The sequence below is a fragment of the Phoca vitulina genome, unplaced genomic scaffold (genome assembly GCF_004348235.1).
Source record: "Phoca vitulina isolate PV1807 unplaced genomic scaffold, GSC_HSeal_1.0 scaffold30, whole genome shotgun sequence".
Taxonomy (NCBI): domain Eukaryota; kingdom Metazoa; phylum Chordata; class Mammalia; order Carnivora; family Phocidae; genus Phoca; species Phoca vitulina.
This window is the reverse complement of record NW_022589733.1, coordinates 24484179-24497245: the sequence shown is the minus strand read 5'-3', so window position 1 is coordinate 24497245 and position 13067 is coordinate 24484179. Positions and strand designations below refer to the sequence as shown.

The following is a 13067-nucleotide window of genomic DNA, read 5'->3' as shown; positions in this document are numbered from 1 at the left end:
AAGTAAAGGAGGCTAAGGAAACGTCAGATGTAGTGCCTGGAAGGAGGGCATGGGACAACTGTCAAGGCCATCTGGAGAGGCATTGAGGGGAATGTGAACAGGAACTTTAGATGACACCATTGTATCGATGTTACAGTTCTTGGGTGCAGTGTGAGGTGTTGATGTAGGAGAATGCCCTTAGGCATCACGTACCCAAGTACTTAGAGGTGAAGTGGCGTGATGTCTGCAACTTACTTCAAAGTGGTTTCACACCTCCAAAAAAGAACATTTAAATAGGGAGAGAAAGGGGGGGAGGGGGGAGAGAGTGCAAATGTGGCAAAATGTTAATAATGAGCAAATCTAAGCAAAGGGCATTCAGATAATAGTTGTTTCTGCTTTCAAGTTTTCTGTCAGCGTGACATTTTTCAGACTAGAAAGTTGGAAATTTCTGCCAGACCACACCAGAGTTCTTGTGCTGAGTGTTGCCGTAGCCCACCCCTCAGAAGCCGGAGTGGAATGAACGCTCAATTTCAAGCTCACGCTTGCCCAGCTGGTAGTACAAGGCGTTGTGCGTTTCCCTGCAGGTTTCTCTCTGCATTACACGTGTGAACCAAGCACTGCAGGTGCCTCCGGGCACCAAGGAAGGGCGAGGGGAGGGACCCGTTCCTCCCGAGCACTTGTCTAACTTTGACCTTCTTTGAAAGGTCTGCACTAGGCAGATTAATAAAAACAAGCAACAATAAAAAAAACAAACAGTGGCCCTTTGTGGCAAGACTCCCCAGCCCACTGAACTGGCTGGTTTCAGCAGCACAATAGACCAGTAGAGGACTATTCGTCACAGAGAAAAGGGACATTAACTTTCCATTGGAGTGTGATGCTAATAAACACCGTCTAGCAGATCCCAGAAAAAAAGCTTGCCCCAGAAAAAACATCCTTTTCATTGTCACTGCAGAGCCCTTAACCCCAGTTACTTGTCTCAAGATGAATATCCTTGATTACAATAGAGACCAGGAGACGGTGCGGGTAGAGGAGAGCAGTTCATGGCTTACTGTGAATGGATGGTGCGTCCTGTCCCGGAAGAGCTGTCCGTTTCCGTAGAACCAAGTGAGCTGGAGTGATTGGGCTGCCAGCATCAGCTGAGAGGCCAGAGCAGGGCACAAGCCGCCTCTGTGCTTCTCAGACAAGAGCTGGAAAGGGCTTTCTGTAATACATTGTTTCAGAAGAGATGAAAATCCAAGACTTTGCCACCAGAATAATCAGGTTTGTTTCAGAGACATGTTTTAAAGATGTAGCACAGCTGAAATCAAATCAGACAGACTTGGGGCACCTGGCTGGCTCAGTGGGTTAAGCATCTGACTCTTGATTTCGGCCCAGGTTATGATCTCAGGGTCGTGGGATCGAGTCCCGTGTCGGGATCCATGCTGGGCGTGGAGCCTGCTTAAGATTCTCTCTCTCCCAGACGAACCATGAGAGACTATGGACTCTGAAAAACAAACTGAGGGTTCTAAAGGGGGAGGGCGGTGGGGGGATGGGTTAGCCCGGTGATGGGTATTAAAGAGGGCACGTTCTGCATGGAGCACTGGGTGTTATACGCAAACAATGAATCACGGAACACTACACCAAAAACCAATGATGTAGTGTATGGTGATTAACATAACATTAAAAAAAAAGGTTCTCTCCCACTCTCTCTGCCCCTTCCCTTGCTCACTCTCTAAATAAATAAATAAATAAAATCTTAAAAAAAAAATACCAGACAGACTTAAGTGTACTTCATTCTTGGATTGGTGTAAGAGCAATAGAATTGAGTGGCAGATCTCTCTTGCTATTTGTATAAACACTGAAGCTGCTACCATTTGCTGGCCTTTACGTCACCTTTTGCTGAGAGATGCCACTTGGGGGGGGGGCTGGCACTTTATCAATGTTAATAATAGATTCAAGAGTACTGACAATTTTTCAGCCACGAAATGTTTAAGATCATTTGAAACTTCTTGTCTGACTTCTGATTTTCTACTTTCCTGAGCCCAGTGTCCCATAGAATACTGCCAGCACAATGTTGGGAAGTGAACGCGATTTAAACTCTCTCCCTATTGTACTGCTGGCTTCCAGGCCATTTCCCTGAGTGGTCTGGTCTTGGGCTTTGGGGAGATTGCTTAGAGATTTGTACAGGTGAGGGGTGAAACTGGTCCAGGGATTAGGGCTTTACTTTTCATTCTTTTTCAGATTTCAGCTAAATCCAAAGAAGGTCTGAAAGAGAACAGTGGTTCCAAGCAGACAGCTCTCACTGAAGAATTATCAACGTAAAATATCTTCCCGTCTCTCAGGGAGTACCATGCCAATTCCAGACCCTTGTATGGCTCTGGAAAATAGTCCATGTGTGAGCTACAAAAAAAATCCACTCCTGCCTTGTAAACAGATGACAGATACTAAGGAAACTGCGTATTTGTGCCAAAGAATCTTTGTTCCAAATAATTTGCATTTTAGTGGTTATGCAAGTTATGAGACGGAAGGCCTAGTGGAGCCAGGCCTTCTGTGTGTTGAAGTTCTAAGTAAAGGTCGGTAGTGCTTCCTTGTACATGTGTTGACTCTATCCTTGCTGGTCTACTTTTGCAGCTACCTTTTCTGGCCTGTCGGTTCAAGTGCAATGTTGACTCTTTCTGCTATGAGAAAAAAATCATTTGGATAAGCCCATTGTCAAATCACGGCGATTTAGTTCATTAAACATGTAGTATAGCGAGGCTTTGTGCCACATTGTGAGTGAGGCAAGAATGAGTAAGACATGGGCTCTGTGTACAGGGAGCAGGACAACAGGGAAAGTAAGAATGCCACCCCCCCCAAATTAGCAATGATAGAAGTTGAAGTACGGAAGCGATCCCCAAAGGCTATCTGTCCCCAACTCCAGTGGAAAAGACAGGCTGGAGGTCAAAAGCACTGAGTACTAGTCCCACGTCTCCTCTTGGGAACTTGGGCAGGTTTCTTAACCTTGGATCTTAGTTAACTCAGCTCTAAAATAAGGGGGTTGAATTAAGCAGCCTCTCAGATGGTCCCTCTTTTGTGCCCTCACAGTCTGCAGTTACAGTTTGCCTGTATGACGATCTCCTCTATTACATTATCTCCTTGAAGCCAGAGATCATGCATTGTCTATGTGTGTGTCCCCAGTTCCAAGCACAATGTCTGGGATACAGTAATTTCTCAGTAATCTGTTGGAGGAATACAATATGACTGACTCTAAATTCACTCCGAAACCTAAAATTCTATTTTGTGGGCCGGCTGGGTGCCTGAGGCCAATTTTTAAAAGATCATGGGGAAAGATGTGCCCACATTTCCTTCACAGCCAATTGTGGTGTCCTGTCATCCTCTCTATTTCCACTTAAATTCTTTTCCCGGCTCCTTTCCAGCACCTCTTGTAAATAAACAGCAGGATCCAGAGTGTCTTGATGGTGGCTACAAAACGAATTGGTTGGGTGGATCTGAGTCCATGCTTACAGGGCTGCAACAAAGAAAACAGCTTACTATAATATCTTTCAGACAGACTACAGGATACAGTTTATCATTTATTTAGCTGCAGTGAATTTTGTTAAACTTACATTTCTGGTGCTAGAGAGAGGCAGAAGAAGTTTTAGCAAATTATTGTAAACTTTGAATTCAGAAAGGAAAAAGATGACTTTCATTTTGCCTTTTTGTCCCTTTTACTTTTCTGAGTTTCTGAATCTTTGTGTGTGAGGTCTTCACTGGTGTCTAGTGTCAGCACAGGACATTGGGCTGGGTGCCGTGGAAAGGGAATTGAAGGTAATCGCTTATCGAGGGTTGACTAGACAGAATGCGTAAGAAAGAAAGGCTTGGGGCACCTGGATGGCTTAGTCAGTAAGCGTCTGCCTTTGGCTCAGGTCGTGATCCCGAGGTCATGATCCCGAGGATCCCTAGGATCGAGCCCCACATCAGGGCTTCCTGCTCAGCAGGGAGTCTGCTTCGCCCTCTGTCCTTCCCTCTGCTTGTTCTCTCTCTCAAATAAATAAAATCTTTAAAAAAAAAAAAAAAAGAAAGGCTTGGTAGGAGCCCACTGCCCTCAGCCCTGCTGTCTTATAGCCTGAAAGCCTGCTGCTTAGAGCAGAGGCGAGCAGAGCCCATGCCGCTTGGACAGGCTTAGTCTTTACATCGAACTTACAGTAGTTAGGTCGGTCGAGGACTGCAACATTCAGGAAGAGGTGGTTGAAATGCCATTGTTATGTTGGAAACCTGTAGGCAACAACGTGCTGGACATGTCTGAGTATAACATTGTGGGTGTAACTGCCAATGGGCAAGTGAATGGCGCATTTCTTCGGACTTTGCCTTGCAACAGGTGGATGAAGAGTCTCCTGAATGAAATACTGTGGTCTTCTGTGACACAGCTCACCACACTGTAGACCCAAGACCAGAAAATCCATGGCTAGGGGGACGGGGTGGTCTGTCAAAGCCAACTCTCTGGTAGTACCTTGCCCTTATGGCTTAGGATCCAGAAGATAGAGAAATCTGTGGTGGTGTTGATGTGGTGCCTGAAAGTGCACCAGTTCCTGCTGGGAATTCTGACCTCCCCCTTTCCACAGCTGCCGAAGGCCTGTGGGAGGCCGGTGCTGATGGACTCCGTCCTCGCTGGCCGCTCTCGGCACCGCGGCGGCGCTCTCGGAAGTGCTCTGTCCCAGCAAAGGGCCAGCTACCCTTGCCCAGAAGCCAAGGCTTTCCTGCCTGCCTGATTGATGAACCTTCGCGGCAGAGACAGGGCCAAGGTCACGGTAAATGTGCTCTGCAGAAAGCTGTGGTGGCGTGATGCCAGGATTGTGCCACGGAAGCCCCGTGTGAAGGGGGTGGTGAGTGTGAGCGCTCGAAAGCCCTCAGGGACCCCACCTGCCAGGTTCCAGGAAGAAAAGGCTCCCGGTCATGATGAGCCTCTGCGTGTTTTGGCTGCTGCTGTAAATGTGTCATTCACTTTGATTTAGCCTCAAATACAAGACAGGTAATTTTGCTTTTGAGACTGTCAGATTAGGAAATCATAAACCACGTTCATGATCCAATGAAGGCAGACCTGGAAGCTTTTCCTTAAAGCATCTGAGCACTGGTGACAACTTGCTGCTCGTTAGCGGTGGACAAGGCGAAGGGCGATTATGGCTTTTCACCGTTCTGGAACTCTCTTCACTGCTGTGCAGCAAAAGATCATCTTCTTAGGCTTCTCAAAGTGATTTGTCAAAAAGATGGTATAATTTGGGAATACCGTCAGAGCTAGAGGCTGAGAGTGAGAGATGGTGTATAGAGCCTAGGGGGCTGCCCAGGTAAAAGCAGAAATTCTATAAAGAGCTGATTGGTGAATGAATGCAAATGGAAATTACACCCCTTAGGATCCCCCAATTTAAAAGTGTTCTGAACACCCTTCATTTAAACTACAGAGATCTGATTCTCTCCACTTGTTTCTGTGATCCAGGTGACCTCTATTGAGTTCCTACTGTTTGTAGATCTCAGTCCATGTGATGTAGAGAGATTTGGGGACCCAGAGCTTAAGTACCCTCAGAGAGATAGAGCACGCATAGGAAAATAGTGTTGCTCCTAAGCATCTTCGTTAGATTCCCTTCAAAGCAGAACCTTGGATAAGTCTGTTAGCATAGGTCAGTCATTGGGAAGCTGTCCTCGGGAAGTAGGAGTGAGGAGGTAGAGGGAATGAGATGGGGAAGGAGGGAAAGCCAGTACAAGAGTGTGTTTCCAGGACTGCAAGGGCTCCTTGTCACCAGAACTTCTGAGAAGCGTTCAGAGGACCTCCTAGAATTGCCTGTGTGAGGACAGGAGGCTGGGCCATGTGGCCACAGCCCCTGTCCTCCATGAGGGTGTCCCCAATGGCATGAACTCCCATAATATGGCCAGGCAGTGCTTCTGACACGTAGGCGGGGTCGGAGGAGCCCCTGCAGGCAGCAGAGGAAAGCCTCAAGGTGTGTGCTTTTGGTGGATGTTGTCGGCACTGACTCTGAGCTTGCTCAGAATTGACCAGTATGGCGGCAGCTGGAATCAAGAGTCCTCGAGCGTCTGCTATGGGAAGGATCGGTGCCGTAATGGGAGAAGGACTGGGTGCACTAGAAGCACCACCAGGAGGCATCTCATCCAGAGATTGGGGCAGGGTCTCTAAGCTGAGACAAGACCAGATGAATGGGAGATGAACTGTAGGTTCAGGACTGTATGGTTGGAGCTTAGATGGCGAGGGTAGATGTGGTGAGGGGAGAGCAGGAAGACCTTTCAAGGTAAGGAGCATGTCTTCACTGTAAGAGCAATAAGGGGTCGGGGAAGAGACATTGAAGCAGAAAGACATGATGAGCTTTCTGTTCTAGAAAATTCACCCTAACGACAGCATATTGAATAGATGCCAGGGTGGGGCAGGTGAGTAAGAGTGGGACAGAACAGAAGTCAGGGAGACCAGTGAAGAGACTGCAGTTCTCCAGGTTTGAGGATATAATGGTGAGAACTGGGGACACATTAGTCTCTGTATCCTCACTCGTGCTCTGCGGGTAAATACAGCCTGAATGTGTGTGTGCACGCGCGTGTGTGTGTGCATGTTTTGGTGAGAGATTGTTGTAGGAAGTGAGTTATCTAGAAAAGAATTTTTAGAAGATGGGAATTGAAAGCTCATAGCTGTGTGGAAAATTCATAAGCAAACTGGAAGGTAAAATAGCTGTGAGAAAATATCTCAAGTAAGTTCTCAGCTTAGTCATGAGAGAGCCCAGGGCACCACACTGGGAGTCAGAAAGACCTTGCTTTGGCCTGGTTCTGCGTTTTCTATTGGTTTGACCTTTGTTGTGTCATTTAACCTCTCTGAACTCTGTTTATTTGTCCAACTCAAAATGAGGATGATGATGCCTGCCCAGCCTATTCTGAATCGATGTTAAGCTAACAGCATGTGGTGGGAAATGACCACAGCAGTGAAGCTAACATCCTTCCAACCAACATGAATAGGACGAGGGTGTGGAGGGTCATGGTTCAGCCTGAGAGTCTTGTGTTCAGTGTGGACACTGGCCTGTCTGCTCACTCTGGGGCAGGAACGGGGCGTCCTTCACTGGCCCTGTGCTGCAGGGAGGTGGGTTTCAGAAGGGTTAGTGTGACACTAGATCCTCTCGAAGCCCCTTCCCCCTATTCGGAGACTTGGTGGTCCTCCTTCACAGGCCATTGTGAGAGGAAGATGAGAAAATAGTGAATAAAGCACCTGGAGAATGAGCATTGTAGGCAAGTAAAAGGTATTACCGTTGATGTTATCAGGAGGCCTTATGATGTTAGCTCACAGAAATTGTACACGTTTGACTCTCTCACATTTCCCAGGAAGACAGGAAGTAACTTCCAGTTTCCTGCATGGTGGTATACGACGTATTTTAGTTTCATAAAGAGACCAAGGGCCATGTCCCTTCCATAGTTCTTTCCCCTAATACCACCTTCTTACTAACTAGCTGCATTCCGTTTTCCTTATTTTTTGTCCTGCGTTTAACAATGACTGGAAACATGTGACCTGCTAAGACTTGACCTTGGGCATGTGGGGTTTCTCCCACAGTCCACGGTCGTGTCACCAGCAAGGAGAACACAGGCTGTATATTCCCTCCTTTCAGGGTGAGGAATGTTCTCCACCTCCTGGGAAAATCCAGGGTCCTGACTCACAGGAGTCGAAAAGGAAACTGATCTTAAGAGTCCTTTTAAGATACTGTGACTTCTTGCTCATCAGTGTTGGGATCTGTTTCTCTTTCTCTTACAAGCATTCCCTGGGGTTTGAGGGCACAAATGATGACTGACTCAGCGTGGCTGACATTTATTACACCTTTACTCTGTGCCAGGTGCTATCGTAAAGCACTTGACATAGAAGATACACTGCAGCCCTCTGAGTCACTATTCACTTGGTAGAGGATAGGAAGCCAGGGCAGATGTGGTTAAGTAGCCTAAAGTCACACAGAGCTGGAATATGAACGCAGGCATGTGATTCCAAAGCCGTGTCTGAATCATGCTGCACTTCTCCCTGCCTGCAAGCAGAGACCTGTCCTACAGAGCATATAGAGGGCTTTAGGATTTCCTTTTCCTAGGTCCTTAGAGCGGTCAGAGATGTTAGGCAGGAAAAGTGCATTCGAATTCTGGTCTACTTAAAGTGTTCTCCAGAGCAGACAGGAAGTACCCTAAATACAAAAATGGTTTCCTAAATTAAGATAAATAGCCCGAATCTAGGGAGTCCCGTGCCAGTCAGAAAAAAACATGAATCAAGAGTTTTTACACGCTACGTGTTTCATTTTTTTCACTTTCTCTAGGTTAAAAAGATCAAGTGGCATGAGCAGCCTTTTGGGGAAAATTGGAGCCAAGAAGCAGAAGATGAGCACCCTAGAGAAGTCCAAATTGGACTGGGAGAGCTTCAAGGAGGAAGAGGGCATTGGTGAAGAACTAGCCATCCATAATCGAGGGAAGGAGGGGTAAGAACTAGTAGATTCTGTTCCTCTGAAAATTCTAAAAAATCTGAAATAGTTTATTGTAGATAGGCCACCCAGTTTAAATAAGCAGGCACTTTTCCTGGTGAAGCAAATTTTGTCCGTTTGTTGGTGAAGCTCTGTTCTAATGTGGAGCTGGTCCCCTGGGTGAGAAGAACACTGGGGGTGGTGGGGGTGGGGGTGGGTGGGGCGGGGCCAGTCCTGTCTGCCAAGCCGAGCTCCCCGAATGACAACAGACAGCTCCCGGGAACTGTAAGTCACCTCGTTTCGTCACGTGGTCAGATCTGGCTCGCTGTATCCGCCTTGTCATGGTCGGAATGATCTGGTCTTCTGAGAAGCCAGACCAGCCCAGTGCTTCCAGAGCAGAGCCAATAGAGTGCCTAGATGTTGTCGCCTCATTGCGGATTGTTTTTGTCCGTGTCACTGTGGCCCAGGCTGGGGCTTCAACCTACATGACATGCCGGCCCTCTCACGGCACCCTGGCTATCACTTGCACCCCTCCTCTTCACCTGGGAGTACGAAGAGGATGTCCATAGGCTCTGTAGGCAAGAATGTCAAGAAAGGCAGTGTTTGGTGAGTACTTAGGAACCTCAGAAAGAGCTAAGAAGCAAAGTTGCTGCAGAACGGGGTCCATGGCTCAAGGTCATCACTCCCCCTGCCCCTAACGGTGAAAAGAAGTGCCGTGTGGCTGTCAGACAGTCTGGGTCCTCCCCGCCCTGCCCTTCACCGGGAAGGGCTCTCCCTGCAACACACAGAGCATTTCTGAAACTCAGCTCCTTTGCCTGTGAATTGGGGTAATGATACCACACTGGGGGTGAGTGTGAGGATCTCATGAGATAATGCATGTAACACATGTATGACACATACACATAATGCACATGAAGTACATAAAGCGCTTTGCAGAGCACCTGTCACATAGAAGTGTGCATTAAGTGGTAGTCATTCAGCTTCTAAGCTAAGTTACAATACAGACAGGTGAGGGGGTGATTTTCTGGGTCACATTTCTAAATTTGGCTTCAAGATTATTTGAATTAACCCAGAAGCTGATCAGTATGTTTAAAAAATTTTTTGTTAAATGACTTTATGAGCTTGGTTAGCCATCAGACTTCTAAGTCAGTCTTCTGTCAAAGATGGAATGCCGCAGGGCTGAGGTGGGAGTGCCAGAGTCCTCTGAGGAAGGCCCAGGATAAAGCCCAGGCAGGAGTCGCTGTTATCTAGAGAAGGCCTTTGACGTTTGCCCCAGACCTCCCCGTCTTTGACTCTGCTCTGGTTGCTCACAGCTCATTCCTCTTCTCCACGTTTGCCTGGTGATCCAAGACAGCAGGGGACCTGCCAGTGTGTGTGACACTTTATTGGTCCTCTGGGTATTGATTATGTGGGGCGGACACTGTTTCTTCTGCTCAAGTCAATAGAGGTCTTATAAAAGTAGGGAGTGGTGCTGTTGAAGATAAGGCAGAGCTAATAAAATGTAGACTAGAAGAGAAAACAAGATTAAAAGGCCATCTGCCCAATGAGGACTTCTCAGGCAATGGAAAATCACGTAACAGTTCGGGAACCACTAACAGGCGTGCAGCTTTTAAGCGCCCTGCTTTCCCCGCTTCTCTGAGACCCTTCGCCCCCCACCCAACGATTCCACCGATCTGATTGTGTTTTTCCAGGGCAGATCTGATGACTTCTTTGCTCTGCCTCTGGCTCTTCTCACCTTCCCTCTCTAGTGCCCGTCCCCACACCTCCACTCACTTGCCTTTCCTAGCTCTTGCAGGCAGATTGAAGGGGCCCAACCCCTAGTCCAGGGAACAGGCTGTAGCTCGGGTTCTTACCTTGGCTTAGCGTGAGAATCGTCTTGTGGGGGTGGTTTCAGAGTTGGGATGACAAGGCCACTCCTATACAGGGCCGCTGAACCGAGAGTCGCAGAGACTTGTATCTTTAACTCACTGCTCAGGTGCTTCTGATGCACAGCCAGGGTTGGGAATCACTAGACCATAGCATCAAAGTTCTAGAGATGAGAGCAAGACAGCCAGCTGCTGGCTGAGCCTTCCCAACACATACGTAATTGGAGAGCCAAGTTCAAAACCAGGAATGTCGAGAAGCGCAAGAAGATTTCTCCAGAGAAGTGTGCCCAGTGCCACGGTGTTGATGGAAGCACAAGAACCAAACCTGTAAGGTCTGTTTGGGCAGAGGCAGGTCAGGCCCCAAATTCTCTTACACAGACGCCAGCAACAACAAAGGCATCACCAGGAGGGGCTACTCTGAGGGACTATGTGGAGATTCCCAAGAGGCATCCCCCTGGAATAAAAGTGATCTTTGCTGAAACCAAGAAGGGGGGAAAGTCATATTTGATAACATCTCAGAAGAGCTCCCTGTGAGTTTTGATTGACCTCTGCCATATATATATTTATAAAACCTTTTCACAAGTACCAAATTTAAATTGATCTCTTACACAAGAATTCAAGTCATAAATGATGGTAAAAATATTCCTGTTACACAGTCCTGATTAAAGTAAGTTTGGATTGAGATTAAAAGCTTATGTCATGCATTTTATGTTTTGATAGTAACTCCAGTTCAGTAAATGCTAACACATCTTTCCCCTTGTAAAGATTGGATAAAATTTGAAGCAGATTGTTCAATATTGGGTTATTTTTGTCCAGTTATTTTAAAGGCAAGTTTGCTATCTTAAAATACGCGCATAAGGAGACGAGGTACCTGGAGAAACTGCAGGCACAGGACCAGATCTGTTCTAAAATCTGTATCTGATACATCCATTGTCTACATTCTTTGCAGAAAATTTACCAGAACTTTCATTGAATGTCAATAAACTAAACGCTCCAGTGAAGGGACAGAGATTGACACATTGAATTAGAAAACAAAAAACAACTATATACCGGTTAAAAGACACACATCGAAACAGCGGGATGCAGAATTGGTAACAATAAAAAAGATGGGTGACAGGATAAGCCATGCAGCCACAAACAAGAAGAAAGCTGATAGGAGACAAAACAGACTTGGAGACAAAAGCATGACCAGAAACGAAGAGGCGGTTGCCTCATAATGATGGAAACACTCAGTGCATCTGGGAGATACGACAGCTCATGCTCGGATGTCCCCCTTGGCATTAACCACCAGACTGCACTCATTCCCTGCGACTCAACAGTCCCACCCCAGCTGTGTTCCCAGCAGAAATTCCGTTGTGCGTTCCCCAAAGACAGGTGTGAGGATTTCAATGATAGTGTTTTCATAATATCCCCAAACTGGAAACAGCTCAAGTATCTATCAATAATGCAACAGGCAAAGTGTGGAGATCGTATTAAATGGTTCATGGATCAGGCAGCATCCCCTCCACCAAGTAGAGGGAAGCTCCAGAGGGCTACAGAAAGGGAAAGGTTTTTATTTTTATTTTTATTTTTATTTAAAGATTTTATTTATTTATTTGACAGAGACACAGCGAGAGAGGGAACACAAGCAGGGGGAGTGGGAGAGGGAGAAGCAGGTTTCCCGCTGAGCAGGGAGCCCGATGCGGGACTCGATCCCAGAACCCTGGGATCATGACCTGAGCCGAAGGCAGACGCTTAACGACTGAGCCATCTAGGCGCCCCAGGGAAAGGTTTTTAAAGGCAGGACAAGGAAGTCATAAATAGAAAGATTATTCCAGGTGAGGTCACCTCCGTCTGGGGACAAAAGGGTTTTAGTAGGTGGATTACCTCATCTTCCTTTGGAGGATGAAGAAGGCCCATGTGACATATAACCTCACTGGTGCTGACCAGAGAATTCCTGACTGACCGGTTAAAGGTTACATTCCTAGAGGGTTGAAACTGCAATGAGGTTAGGTATTAAGTCTGGGTTGACTGACTTGGGGCTTTAACCTAAGTGACACCATTTTGGGAATGAACATGGATAATTTCAATAACATAGTAACACCAAGAAGTTCACACAGTATGATCGCATTTATATAAAGGTCAAAGACAGGCAAAAGCAGTGCATCTGTTGAGTTATTTTGTGAAAGAAGCAAGTCACAGAAGAATTCACAGTATAAGTCTATTTATGTCAAGTTCAAAATTAGGCACAACTAGACCATAATGTTGAGGGCATGCAAACTTCAAAGGCAGGCAAGCTCGCACCTGGCCAGGCTGGCGTTGGTGGGAGAGTTATGCAGGGGCCTCCTCCAGGCTGTCAGCCTTCCGCTTCTTCATCTGGCCATGGCCACGTGAGCACTTGCTTTACGATGGGGCGTTTGCCTTGCCCGTTTTATTCACTTTAAATCTTGTGTGTTACATTTTATGACAAAACTGAATTGAAACTGGGGCTCCCGGGTGGTGCAGTTGGTTAGATGTCCTCCTCTTGATTTCGGCTCAGGTCATGATCTCAGGGTTGTGAGATCGAGCCCCGGGTCAGGCTCCACACTCAGTGGGGAATCTGCTAGAGATTCTCTCTCCCTCTGCCCCTCCCCACCCCAACTCAGTTGTGTGCAAGCGCGCACGAGCGCACTCTCTCTCTCTCTCTTTCAAATTAATCTTTAAAAAAAAAAAACTGAATTGAAGTTGTATTTAAATCCTGGCTCTGCTACCAACCTGCCATGTGTTCTAGCCCATGTCTTCATCTATAAAGTAGAAACTCTTCAGTATACTATAC

The 13067-nt window shown here is 46.9% G+C and overlaps 1 protein-coding gene across 1 annotated transcript in view; it reads left to right on the top strand.

Annotated features, from left to right (window-relative positions):
• Nucleotides 1-13067, top strand: part of CFDP1 (craniofacial development protein 1) — a 122308-nt gene that overhangs the window by 102899 nt on the left and 6342 nt on the right. The window contains exon 6 of the mRNA XM_032424084.1: nt 8268-8426. Within this exon, the coding sequence (XP_032279975.1) occupies nt 8268-8426 (159 nt within the window). The remainder of the gene's footprint in view (nt 1-8267; nt 8427-13067) is intronic.